This window comes from Puma concolor, chromosome D3 (genome assembly GCF_028749965.1).
Source record: "Puma concolor isolate L17-30 chromosome D3, mPumCon1.1.hap2, whole genome shotgun sequence".
Taxonomy (NCBI): Eukaryota; Metazoa; Chordata; class Mammalia; order Carnivora; family Felidae; genus Puma; species Puma concolor.
Genome location: NC_141678.1, coordinates 19,893,818 through 19,907,559, shown reverse-complemented (window position 1 = coordinate 19,907,559; position 13,742 = coordinate 19,893,818). Strand labels below are relative to the sequence as shown.

General features: G+C 41.7%; 1 protein-coding gene across 1 annotated transcript; it reads left to right on the top strand.

The window, feature by feature from the left end:
• Positions 1–1,197: 1,197 nt before the first annotated feature.
• LOC147575368 (sodium/glucose cotransporter 1-like) lies at positions 1,198–13,503 on the top strand. Its single transcript, XM_086683344.1, has 5 exons — positions 1,198–1,413; positions 5,659–5,730; positions 10,721–10,825; positions 12,385–12,444; positions 13,480–13,503. The coding sequence occupies exons 1-5, from the start codon at positions 1,291–1,293 to the stop codon at positions 13,501–13,503; spliced, it is 384 nt and encodes a 127-aa protein (XP_086539470.1). The 5' UTR covers positions 1,198–1,290.
• Positions 13,504–13,742: the final 239 nt, after the last annotated feature.

Sequence of the window (13,742 nt, the reverse complement as noted above, 5' to 3'; positions counted from 1 at the left end):
TCAAGAGACCTGGTGTATGACATGGTGACTACAGTCAATTATACTGTACTGCATACTTGAAATTTGCTAGCAGAGTAGATCTCAAGTGTTCTTACCACACACACACACACACACACACACACACACACGAAATGGTAATGATGGGAAGTGATTGATATGTTAGATTATGGTAATTTGTCAAAACATCACCTACATCTTAAATACACACAATTTTTATTTGTCAATCATACCTTAATGAAGCTGGAAAAAAATTAAATAACATCTGTGATTCATAGTATATTTCTTTTGAACAGCACTGAACTAGGATTACAGAATTCTGCTCAGGAGGCCGTGATCATAGACCTCTAAATGGCTACCAGCCAGTATAAGCAACCGCCCCCCGGCAGCCCCCCATCCTTGTGGTCATAAATTCAACTTGCTTATTGTGAGAATCAAATGAGTTAACATGTGCAAAGTGCAAAGAAGGAAATCTAGCAAGAACTATTATGTTAGCTATTATTATTGTTACTAGTATTTTTTGTTGTTAGTATTATTAACCAAAATTTCAAAAAGTACAATTTAGCATTAAAACATCTTTGGCAGAAACATCAAGGAGAGTAACGCTTGGCCCAGACTAAAAATACTCACATCACCAGCGAAAGATCAAATTGCAAAAACCTGGGGCCCCTCTGAAATCAGTTGGCCCAAGTAGGACCCTGACTAGGGTGAGGCGAGTGAAGCATTTTCCTTGGTGCAAAATTTAAGGGGGCATCGAAAAAGTCAGGACTCGAGAAATAATATCCCAATGTAATTGTTTTACTAAATCCAAATTAACGCAAAAATAAAGACAATGGCAGTATCACGGGCTTCTCACTTTGCTGCAGGCCCCAAGGATGGCTCAGAAAGATGCACAGCGACTGATCCTGCCCCTGTTAACTCACGCTGGCCCAGTCCAGCCCAACTCGAAGTCTAAGTTCCAGAAGTGCAGCGCACCCAGGAGAATGGGGGGGGGGGGGGGGGGGGTTGTACCTGGTACAGCAGTGAGGAAAGGCTTTTCGTTTTCTCACTAAATAGACCAACCCCTAAGGAAGGCGGGATCCCCAACCTGGGAGGGTGGGGGGAGGGGGGAGGAGGGGACTTGGCCCCGCTGGGCCGCGAGGCCTGCAGGTAACTCCCAGGCTGCCCCGCGGCCCTTCCCGTGACGCACTACGGTGGCGGAGCCACAGCCAAAGCCAAAACCGAAGCCAAAGTGAGAGCCGTTGCCGCCTCCTCTGATAGCCCGCACTACTCACCTGGCCCAGAAGCGCCACCATGAGCTTTTCGTGGTATGGCGATATCTCTAGCTGGAATGCTTTGGGCTTCGGCGTCACTAGCGCCCTAGACATCCTGGTGATGGTTTTGTACTTCCTGTTGGTCCTGGGCATCGGGCTGTGGGTACGTCGGGGCCCGGAGGGGAAGGCGGGGCCCTGGACCCCAGGCTGGGTTTGACCCACTCCCTGCCAGTCACCTGGTCCCTGACCTTGCATCCCGCCCCAGTATCCTGCCCCAGCCTATGCACAGCCCTTGTTGGCCGGTGGAGACCTCTCCACTCTCCCTGTTTCTACCTACTTCCTACCCTCCAGCCAAAGGTAAATAAATGCAAATCCTCAGTAATGGAGCCATATTGATTAATCGCACGTGTCCCCCCCCCACCCCCAAATAAATGAGCAGGCTCAAATCCCTCCCCCGTGCTCGCTGCCTGGAACCTGAGAGGTGTTTGATAAGCAGGCGCTGTTAAGATCATGATGATGATAATAATGACAGCTATCTCTGATTAGGCCTTTAAGTGACGGGTCTGCTGTGAGTGCTTCAAGTTCATGTCCTCACAACCCTGCTGTGACTAACATACTGTCATTCCCACTAATTCCCCAGTTGAGGAAACCAAGGCTCAAAGAATTTAAGTAACCAGGGAACGATTGGGTTCAGATTTGAACCTAGAGCTGTCTGATCTGACTCATGATCTTAATCCCTTTGCCTTGCTAGCAAAATCTCAAAGGTCACTAGTAACTTAGGGCTCTAAGTGTTCTCTTTAAATCTGAATAAAAAGCTTATTTCTTCGTACAAGCTTCTTTTAAGAGGGTGGAGACCATGTCTCCTTTATTGCCATCTGCCCACTAGAGCTTAGTACGTAAGCACTCAAAAAGGTGTCTTTTAACCATGCTACCCTGGGACAGGCCTGCATTCCAGCGAAAGATCAGATGGGTATGACAGCTTTGGTTGGTGTCATGGTGTCACCCCTCCGATAAGTTGTTAACCATCAGAAGCCTCTGCCTGGCCTGCTTCACCAAGCAGGAATATCTGGTGACTGCCACCATTCACTAAACCAATGGGAGAGTTTTCATTCTGGGTGGCCCCCACCCAGCTGAAGCTTTCATGCCCATGTGACCTTTACTTTGGGACACTTCACCAGGTTATGAGCAGGATCTTACTGTGCAGAATCTTGCTGTGCCTTTCAAAATACGATCACTGGACACTCTTTTGAGGGCTTACACTAAGTCACTATGCTGCTAGTAAGCAGATAGAGTAATGGAGACATGGTCTCCATCCTATTAAGAGAATTTTGTACCAGAAGAGAAAATATAGGCCCTTTATTCCAAACATAAAGGAGAAATCTGGGGTGTTTATCCAGATCATTCAAACTGAAGATTTTTTTTTAATTGGCCTCAGTTATGAGAAACATCCTTCTAAGTACCCAAAGACACAGGGTCTCTGAATAATGAGTACTTATTTTTGGATCCTTCTTCTAGTGCTCTCATTGAATTGGAAGCCCCCACCCAGTTTTGTCCCAGACTCACTTGGGGTCTAAGTCTGGCCAAGGTCAGAGGACTGGTAAGCCATCTGGTCATTTCCTAAAGAAACCTGCTGTTCCTTCTGTTCTGGGAGCCATAAAACATACATAGTTATCCAGAATGCTCTGATCTTTTCCCTTCTTTGTATTATCTTTCCATTTGTTCTTTTGGATAATCTTATATTGTTTTTAATTAGGAAAATATTAACATGCTCATTGTAAGAGCGAAAAGATGCATAAATAAAGAATAAGTTACTATTCTTCCCCCATCCATTCCCATCCCTCTGAGATAACCATGGGTCATGTATCCCTCCCCTTTCTCAGTGCTTATCCAAACATGCAGACACACGTAGAATTTTGTGTTTTGTCTTTATAGAAGATGTGATTGTATCATACACATTACTCTGCAGCCTGCCTCTTCCCCCACTTACTATATGTGGAGAGAATCCTTTAGGTCAATGGATAGAGATACAGCTTATGTTGTTATTAACTGACTAGTAGTCCCACAAATAGATACTATCCAGCTCTTCCCTACTAATCTACACTTAGAGTGTTGCCAGGTATTGGTTTTGATGCCAGGTATTGTTGTGTTGGTACTTTTCATCTGTGTAGCATGGATTCCCAAAATTGGAAGTGCTGGGTCAGAAGTATACATTTATTTGAAATTTTAGTAGATATTACTAAATGCTAATCTCCAGAGCTTGTTGAGATTTACATTTTTCACAAGCAGGATATGATCATGCTCTTTCCCCCAAGACTTGCTCATTACTGTGTGTGTGTGTGTGTGTGTGTGTGTGTGTGTGTGTGTGTGTGTTTTGCCAGCCTGATGGGTGGACAGTGGTATGTCTTTGTAGCTTTAATTTGTACTTCCTAGACTCCTAGTGAGGTTGAGCATCTTTTTATTTGCCATTTTTTATCTGTGTTTTTGCTTTTATCAACTTCTTTGTCATTTGACTTGCTCATCTGTTTTCCCCAAGCTGTCATTTGTCCAAACCAGTGTTTACTACTGATATTTGGGACCAGATAATTCATTGTGGGTATCTGTCCTGTGCATAATAGGATGCTTAGAAGTATCCTTGACGCCTGCCCATTCATAACCAAAAATGTAACCAGACACTGCCAAATATCCCCTGAGTGGTTGGGGAAAAAAATCATCTCTGGTTGAGGGCCACTGGTCTAAACTATTAATGGTGTCTTTCTGTCATTTGAGTTTTTGTTCACCTTGAAGAAGTCAACTATCTCTCTTTCCCTTTGCATCTTCTAGATTTCCTGCTTTTCTTAGGAAAGTTTTCTCCCATTCCAAATTTGTACAAATATTATCCCAAATTTTCTTCTAATAGTTTATAGTTTTTTCATATTTAAATCTCTAGAACATCTGAAAATTATTTTTATGTATGATTCAATGGATAAATCTAGCTTTATTTTCTTCCAGTTATTAAACCACCCTTTTCTTGCTGAACCAAATTGCCCACATTCACACAGATGGGACTTCTTCCTGAAAGCATTCATCAACTCCTGTCTGCTGAGTCCCCCAGGAAACTGAGAAATCAGTCTTTGCTGCTAGTGTCTTGGCTCTTATAGGATGGTAAAGGGAAAAAACTTACACTTTTTTTTTGTTTTTGTTTTTCTCTTTTTATCAGTCTCAGCCCAGAGATCTTTGAGAAAGAGTTGGTTGTATCTTCTTCCCCCCACCAGCCCGGCTGCTGTGTGGTGTTATTATTCCAAGAAGAGAGCAGGGAGGAAGGAAGAGGCAGGGACAGGCACTTAAGCCACCTTCTCCTCAGGATCTGCTTTTCTTACTGTCTAGTCCTCTCTTTGTGGAAAGCGAGGATGCTTTTATTCTGAGAACAGATGAATTTTTTTTAAGTCCTTTTAAAAGTTTCCCAGCTGATGCTTCCCTTAAAAAGTTCAGCTCTGCACGTAGTAGGCCCTTGGTAAATATTTAGTGACTAGATGAGGTGAGACTAACCTAATGTGTCTGATTTGGAGAGTTGTTTCTTTGGTTTGAGGCTTATGATGTGAGGAAATTGCATTATAATATAGATACCTCAGATGGCAGGATTTTTTTAAATGTTTATTTATTTATTTTGAGAGAGAGAGAAAGCAGGGGAGGGGCAGAGAGAGAGAGGGAGAGAGAGAGAATTCCAAGCAGGCTCCATGCCCAACAGGACTCGATCCTAGGAACTGTGAGATCATGGCCTGAGCTGAAATCAAGAGTCAAGACGCTTGACCAACTGAGCCACCCAGGCACCCCTCAGACGGCAGTTTTTAAGTTCACTCTTCCCACAGAAACATATTTCTGTCAATCAGCTGTCATCCTTAGGTCATGCCAGTCCTAGGCATTCCAGGAAATCCCCAGGATTGTCTTTTGGCCACATCAGAGTCTGGGAATCAGAGCTGGGGAGCCTGAGTAGAGAGGACTTGGATGTGTTGGAAGGACACCGTAATAATGGCAGAGTGACAGCTGTTCTGGAAGAAGCTGGGCACATGTTCAGGTTTGCCATTCCTCACTGATCCATACATTCACTAACCACTCATCTCCCAGACTCTGCTAGAAGCTATGACACTGGTTAACTAGTTGGGGAAAAAAATGAAGCAATATTAATTTCTCAGAAGTGTAGAGAAATGGAGATGTCCACACAACCAGAGCTAGAAGAGACTGTAGTCTCCTGCTGGGTGGCCAGAGTAACCCAGTGAGTAGGGGCTTCTATTCCTAAAAAGAAAGAAAGGGAAAATGGATTTGGGGGGTCTCTGCTAAAGAGATTTATGCATAAGTGAAGGTGATCGTTTGAGAGATCTGTGTCTTTGGAGCAGTTTGTTTCTTGTATTTCTATTGTTCATTTGTTTTTAAGGCTATCCTGTCAAGCAGTCGTGGGACAGTAGACGACTTCTTCCTGGCTGGCCGCAATCTAGCATGGTGGCCGGTGAGTAAGGTTTGCATGTGGCAATCCGCTTAGGCGGCCACATGTTAACTTGTCTATTACTTTAATGTAGATATCTTATACCCAAAATAATTTGAAGTTGCTAAATTGGGAAAGTCATTTCATTAGAGTTTGCTTAACTCGTAAGTAGTTTCTTACCAAAATGTTTTCATTCAACTCAGTTTAATTCACTAACCATTTATTAGGTGCCTGGTATGTACAAAGCATTGTTCTAGGTACCAGGACACAGGTGGGGAATAGACAGTCTTGCCTGCTGGAAGCCCACAATCTAGAAAGGGAGTTATATGTGTATCCAGCAAATTGCATCACGTTACAGTGCAGGACAGCAGTGAGTCTGGTGGGAGGTGCACAGGCCAGATACTGATGAAAGGTAAACTCAGGCTTGCTGGGTGGAGGGGGTACAAGACGGGAAAGGTCTTCTAGAGGTAGGGTTATCTGAGCAGGATTTGGAGGTGGAGTAGGTGTTTACAGGTAGAGTGTGAGGGCATCCCAGGCAGAAGGAACAGCATATACCAAAGCTTGGGTATGGAACAGCATGATGCTAGATGGAGGGAGGCAGGGTAGAAATCATTTCTTGTCTTTTATGTATTATTCATTATTCAAAGTTATTCCATCCAAGAGGAGTGCCTCAAAACCCCCACAGCAGAAGAGGCAGCTGCCTGTCCATGACCCTGTACCCAGGATAGAGTGGGTAGGAGTGCCCCAGGGAGGAGGAAGATGTGGGTCACCAGAAGGGCCCAACCTCCTAGGACCCAAGGCAAGCCTGAGCCAGCGCTGCTTTATAACTTATTATGTAAAAATAGGGGTGCCTGGGTGGCTCAGTCAGTTAAGTGTCCAACTTCAGCTCAGGTTGTGATCTCATAGCTCATGAATTCAAGCCCTGCGTGGGGCTCTGTGCTGACAGCTCGGAGCCTAAAGCCTGCTTTGGATTCTGTGTCTCCCTGTCTGTCTGCCCTTTCCCACCTCACGCTCTCTCTCTCTCAAAAATAAACAAACATTAAAAAAAATTAACTGTAAAATGTACATGTAAAATATACATGTACATGTAAAAATGTACATGCGTTTCCAGCACAGGAATGTAAGGTACATTTAGAGAATGATATAAGAAGCAGGCCCTTACTCATTAATATTCTTTGCCCTCAAATGTTAACCAGTCTTATGGCAAAGATTTTTTTTTCACACTGGGGTAGCACTTCAAAGAGAGAAATCTTGTCTCAGAAGGAGAAATTGCCTTTATTAAAAGGGAAAAGGAAAGTACACTTACTCTGATGGATCCAACAACCTAGCAGAAATGGCTTTGCCTCTTAGCTGGGAGATTTGGGGAAAAGCATTTTCCTGGCATTTAACTCTCTGAATTATACTTGAATCTTCTTTTTTTTTTTGTAAACCTGCTTTAGAAAGAGATTGAATGCAGCAAAAAAATGTTTGCAATGGGCCTCCTACCTTAGTTTATTTTTCTGCAGAGGATTCCAGCAACACAGCCTCTTCCTGGGCTGTGAGGCCCCCAGTCTTTTGCCTGAGCCACTTAGACCTGTAGTCATGTTTTCTGTACCTAGAGAAATGACAATCTTCTTCCCATATTGCCTCATAAAACTGACACTTCTAACGGTTTCCAAGAGACAGTAACATGCTTTGCCCTCCCAATGTTTATGTATGTTATGATTTATTAATTTCTTTGCTGTGGCTTCTCTTTTCATTGTTAGGGTTATTGCTTCATGAACAAAATATTTTATGGTATTAGTAAAGGAAACTAAAAGAATGATTTTTGCCACTCTGGCTATCTTTTTTGTTTTATATTCTTTTTTTTTTTAATTTTTTTTCAACGTTTATTTATTTTTGGGACAGAGAGAGACAGAGCATGAACGGGGGAGGGGCAGAGAGAGAGGGAGACACAGAATCGGAAACAGGCTCCAGGCTCTGAGCCATCAGCCCAGAGCCTGACGCGGGGCTCGAACTCACGGACCGCGAGATCGTGACCTGGCTGAAGTCGGACGCTTAACCGACTGCGCCACCCAGGCGCCCCTGTTTTATATTCTTATTAGCAGATACCTGATGGGTATCAGCTGCTCTTGTTGAGGCCCTCCATGTGACTGACTTTTCTTTCTCTCCTTTTTTTTTTTTTTTTTTTTAAATTGTACATGGCTTATTCTTGTGCCCAGTTCTCAGTGCTCATCTAAGCTGGCTTGGCAGTGGTGAAACTCTGAGGCTCTTAGTCCTTCCTCCCTCCCTCCCTGTTTTGTCGCCTTGCTCTCCTCCTTTCCAGCTGCCTCCCCAGCTGCTCATGGTCAGTCTCCCCAGCTGGTTTTCCCCCATCTCCCTCACTTCTTAACACTGGAAGTCCCCAGGGCCCACGCCTGACTGCTTCTCTCCAATCACACTCAAATACTTGGCAACTCGTCTAGCTCATGGCATTGAATACCAGTTACATGCTAACAAATCACGGGTCTCTCATGTGAACTCCAGACTCACACATGACACCTGTACTGTTTGACACTGCACTTGAGAGGTCTATCAGGTATCTCAAACTGAACAAGCCCCAAAGGGAGCCCTGGACTTCCCTCAGCAAATCTGCTTCTCTCACCACCTTTCTTTTCTCCTGAATAGCAACTCCATCTTCTGGTTGCTCTGGTTAGCAAACATGGAGTCTTGTTAGATGCTTTAGTTTCTCTTGCACCCAACGTCCCATCTATTAGGAAATCCTGCGACTCGATCTAAAAAATATCTTTCAAATCTGACCACTTCCCATCAACTCTGCCTCCAGGTCCATGCTGCTATTGTCTCTCACCTGGATTAAGTATAACAGCTTGTTGAGCTCCCTCCTTCTACCTTGGCTCTTCTATATGCAATCTCAACAGAGCAGCTAAAGAGAGCCTATTAAAACTCAAGTCAGACCATAGGCGCCTATCTGAAGGCACAGACCAAAGTCACTTTTCTGCTTAAAACCCTGTTGGGGTGCCTATGTCACCTAAAATGAAAGTCCAGCCCCTTACAGTGGCCTGTAGTAGGGCACAGATGTCCTGTACCTCGTTACCTCTCTGACCTTGCCTCCCAGGATGCCTGTTCCCCATCTCCAGCCAGTGTCCTTGAACAACCCAGCTGTGTCTCTGCCTCAGGACCTTTGCCCCTGATGCTTTCTCTGGCTGGAGCACTCTCCCCAGAATCCCCATGGCTTGTGCCCCCACCTCTTCTGGTCTTCTTCAACTCTTCTCTCAGACAGTCTACCCTGACCACCCAATTTCCCAGTACTTCCTATCCACCTCTCCAGTTTTTTTTTCCTCTATAGTATTTATTACTATCATGCTATAAAATAATCTTCTAATTTATTTTGTTTATTCTCTTTTTCCCAAAAGAATGTTGGCTTCATGAGAGTAGGGATTTTTGTCTAGTTTACTCACTAATGTATCCCTAATACCTAGAACAGTGCCTGGGCATAGTTGGCAATGGACATTTATTAGTAGTTATTAAATTAACAAATGGTGCCTTTTAAAGCTATCTTTTAATTTAATAACATGCTAGCAACTTCCAACATCTGTATAAACATAGATAGGTAGATTTATTTTATATTTATATACAGTTGCATACTGTTATATCATATGGACATTCCACCATTTAAATACCATATTATTGGGCAAATTAGACTGTATATAATTTTTAACTATTATGGTAAATGTAGTGAACATTCTTAATAATAAAAATAACTACTATTATTTGAGTATTTATTATGTGCCACTTCTAAGACTTTTTTTGCCTTACAATTGTCCCTGTTAAGGTATTTGATATCTGTATGTTCTCAACGATGGCTTATTAGTGCATTTTACCTTGTAAAAGTTAGTTCTATAAGGTAACTATAAAGTTACTTTAAAAAAATTTTTTATTATTATGTTTATTTATGAGGAGGGGTAGAAAGAGACGGAGGGGGAGAGAGAGAGAGAGAGAGAGAATCCCAAGCAGACTGCACCACCAGCACAGAGCCTGACGTGGGGCTTGAACCCATGAATCTGAGCCAAAATCAAGAGTGGATGCCTAACTGACTGAGCCCCCAGGGGCCCCTAATGCTTTTGATCTTGAATACTACTTTATCTTATGTCAATATTGTCAGTGATGAGGTGTTTGTTTTTACCTAAAAGGCTTCATTATTTTCAACCTCTCTTGATAATTTAGTTTAAAATCTATCTCATGTCAAAGGCATCATAGTTGGATTTTTGTTTTGAATGGAGTGGCTATCTCTACTCAATTAAAAAGCTGTTATTGGTTTAGGAGGGATTTTGCTCATTTAAATACCTCTAGGAATTTTTTCTTTTGAAAGTAACAGATGTTGATTGTAAAAAGCCCAAAAGTTATAGTCTAAGTATAGAACTTGAAATTTTCTCCTCATTCCATCTCTATAACCATAACTCCAGAAATATTTTGTTATATGTATATATATATATATATATACATATATATATATATAAAACCAGAACCATTCCCATGCATATATAAGCATATATCTGTGCAAATGTAAGATGCACACATAAAATTTTAATGAGATTATATCATACATATTGCTTACCTTATTGTTTAATGAAAAGCTCCTTTATTCTTTCTGTATGCTACATTGTATTTCATCATATTCATGCACCTTAGTATTTTAACCAATACTTACAACCAGTTAGATTATTGATATTTTTAAATTATTTAGACAATGATGAAATTGCACTCTGCTAATATTTCTGCATTAGGGAATTGCAAGTAAGTGGGTGGAGCATGTGAAATGTGGCAATGTAAGAATGGCCATTCTTTTTTCATGTTCTCTCTTCTCACTTGGCTTCTAATTTGTAGGTAGGGTGTTTGTGTAGCAGAAACATAAATGGGAATTCTGCCCAGGGAATAATCGCTTTTGAGAAAATGGAAAATTCGGTTTACATTTGTGAAAATGAATTCTTGGAGTTGGACTGATAGTTCTGCTAGGTAATCACCTTTTGATTTTCAGATAGGCGCTTCTCTTTTTGCCTCCAGTATTGGCAGTGGCCACTTCATGGGCCTGGCTGGAATAGGAGCGACTTCAGGGATTGCTATTGGGGCCTTTGAATGGAATGTAAGTAATACCTTGTGCAGCAACTAACCTCCCTCTTTATCATTGTCCAAATAAAACTCCTAAATATAAAAACTTGCTTTCTACCTCTGGTAAATATTGAAGACCTCTTAGAAGTCACAGGAGAAAAGAACCAAGTCTTTGATTTTCAAAATGATTGTGCTAGTTTTCATTCTTCTTAGTTAATGAAGTTAATGAAGAGACAGAGAATGTTTACATCCCAAGGGCCGTAGGAATACAATGAACAAAGAACTTTTAGGAGACCATCCAGGGAGGAAAAAGAGAAAAGACCATATTAACATTTAAATATAGGTGTACATACATGTTTATGTGTAGATATACATACAGATATATATGTGTATATGTGTAAACACACAGATATATGTGTCTATATGTACATGTATGTGTGTATGTATATGCATGTGTATATTTGAAGTATGTATTGAGAATGGGCTCAACTGTGCTCTTCAGGATATTCAACTAATTACTACAAAACTCCTAAATGACCTCCTAAGAATACCAGGTTTGAACCATAAAACCTATTAAATGGATTATTTATTTAATCTGTGGGATATATTTGTTGTAGAACATAGAATTTGTTCGCCTAAATATAAGTGAATTTATAAGTCTTGGGCTTATTAACTTATTTCTGTATAAACCATCTGACTTTTCTGGGTAAATCAGAAGGCTCCCTACTTTCTGAGTCTCATCTTTCTCCTTATAGACTACAAAAATAAAGGACACTTCTATCCAAGTCAATTTCAAGCCTAGCAAAAAGCCCTGGCCTTTACCACCATTTACTTCTCAGAATTTACTAGCATCTCCTTTATAAATTCAACTTACCTTACCCCTTCTTTGTAAGAAAGCCAGAGCCAAATTTATTACTTATTTTCAATAACTTGTATGAAATTTTGGTAGAGTTTCTCCCTCATTTCTCTGAATGGTTTCTGGTCTTTTTTTTTTTTTTTTTTTTTTTTTTAAACTATCTTCTATATATAAGCCACCTTTGTTCCTCTCTGGAAATAGACAAACAATATTAAAAATAAATACCTTGAGGGGCGCCTGGGTGGCGCAGTCGGTTAAGCGTCCGACTTCAGCCAGGTCACAATCTCCCGGTCCGGGAGTTCGAGCCCCGCGTCAGGCTCTGGGCTGATGGCTCAGAGCCTGGAGCCTGTTTCTGATTCTGTGTCTCCCTCTCTCTCTGCCCCTCCCCCGTTCATGCTCTGTCTCTCTCTGTCCAAAAAATAAATAAACGTTGAAAAAATAAATAAATAAATAAATAAATAAATAAATAAATACATACATACCTTGAAAACTGGCTCAGTTAAGCCTCCCCCTCCCCTCCCCCCCCACACCAAATTAAGAAGGCACTCTTTCATAGGCAAAGATCAAGTGCCTGTAAGTAGTTTATTGTACTAGAAGGTGCGTGCTTGGGCTGTTGTTTATAAGGTTCCCCAGTACTGATACATTTGTTAGACTCAAACAGAAGTCACTGAGCTTGCATCTCATTTAAGAGCTTGCCCTAGATGGAACCCTAATGTAATTCTCTTTCTTGGTTTCAGGCTCCGTTTCTGCTGTGTGTTCTTGGTTGGATATTTTCTCCTATTTACATTAAGGCTGGGGTGAGTAGCCATTATCAGTTACTCTGTTCTCTATAGTATTTTTTCTTACAAATATTTCATGTGTACATAAACATATCCTGGAGGCAAGTTAAACTTCTCAGTCTTTTGATCGTTTTACTGACTTCCCTAAACCCTGAGAAATGCCTGAAATAACATCACTCGGCCTTGGGTACACAGATGCTGGTAATTGCCTGCTGTTTCCCTCTGGACCTTATTCAAGGGTTCACTTTTTAGGGCTTTTACAGAAAACGTTTGAAAACTTTATCTAAAAATAAGACCTAAATAAATGAAACGAACAACTATGTTAATTACTAGAAGACGATATCCTAAAAATGTTAGTTCTTTCCAAATTAGTCTGTGCTGGGAATGAGATTCCAAACAGAATTTTTTTAGAAACTTGACATGCTGATTCTAAAATGTATGTAGGGGACAGCTGGGTGGTTTAGTCGGTTAAGTGTCCGACTCTTGATTTCAGCTCAGGTCATGATCTCATGGTTCATGAATTTGAGCCCCATGTCGGATTCCATGCTGATATTGCAGAGCTTGTTTGGAATTCCCTCTCTCTTCCTCTCTCCTTCTCTCTCTGCCTCTCCTCTCTTCATGCTCATGCTTTCTCTCTCCCTCTCTCAAAAATAAATAAATAAACTTAAAAAAAATTTATAATAAAATGTATGTAGGAGATAAGGGGATAAATACATGTCAGTGACCAGCTGAGAGAGAACAGAGACCATCTGGCCTGCACATCTGTGAAGATATGTGGAATAACATCATCAACATGGTGGAATAAGAGCTTTCTGCCATCTTCCCTCAAAGAACACCAATTTAGTAATCACCCACAGATAAGAGGGCCTTTGTGGAAGACCAGAATTCCACTAGAGAAGTTCTAGCACACTGTTGGAAAAAAGAAAATCGAAGACTGGATGTAATGAAGAGAGTGAGAGGAAGAGTTTCAGTGTACCTATGTCCCACCCCTTCCCCAAGGTGGCACAGCTAAGTGCCAAGAGAGACCTTCTCGGCCTGAAATTTCTCCCACAGGGGAAATTGAGAGTATGGGAGTAAGTGCTCAGCAATCCAGTTGTGCAAAGTCTGCCAAGAGGACCCACTTGTTTCTCATCCCATCCAGAATATGGAGGTGTGCCGCACATCTAGGAGGCTGAGGAGTGGCTGAGAGAACAGCACATGGCTCTCAGCCATGATCAGAGGAACATGAATCCTACTAATTACTTTGCAGACTTATCAGGAAGCCTGCCAGTGAGCTGCTGGGGTCTCCTCACCTATAGATCCCCTCAATTGGCCCA

Coding starts and splice junctions, on each gene's coding strand:
- LOC147575368 (XM_086683344.1), top strand. CDS start 1,291: ATGAGCTTTTCGTGGTATGGCGATATCTCTAGCTGGAATGCTTTGGGC. Junction 5,731..10,720: donor GCAATCTAGCATGGTGGCCG/GTGAGTAAGGTT, acceptor TTTGATTTTCAG/ATAGGCGCTTCTCTTTTTGC. Junction 10,826..12,384: donor TTGGGGCCTTTGAATGGAAT/GTAAGTAATACC, acceptor TCTTGGTTTCAG/GCTCCGTTTCTGCTGTGTGT.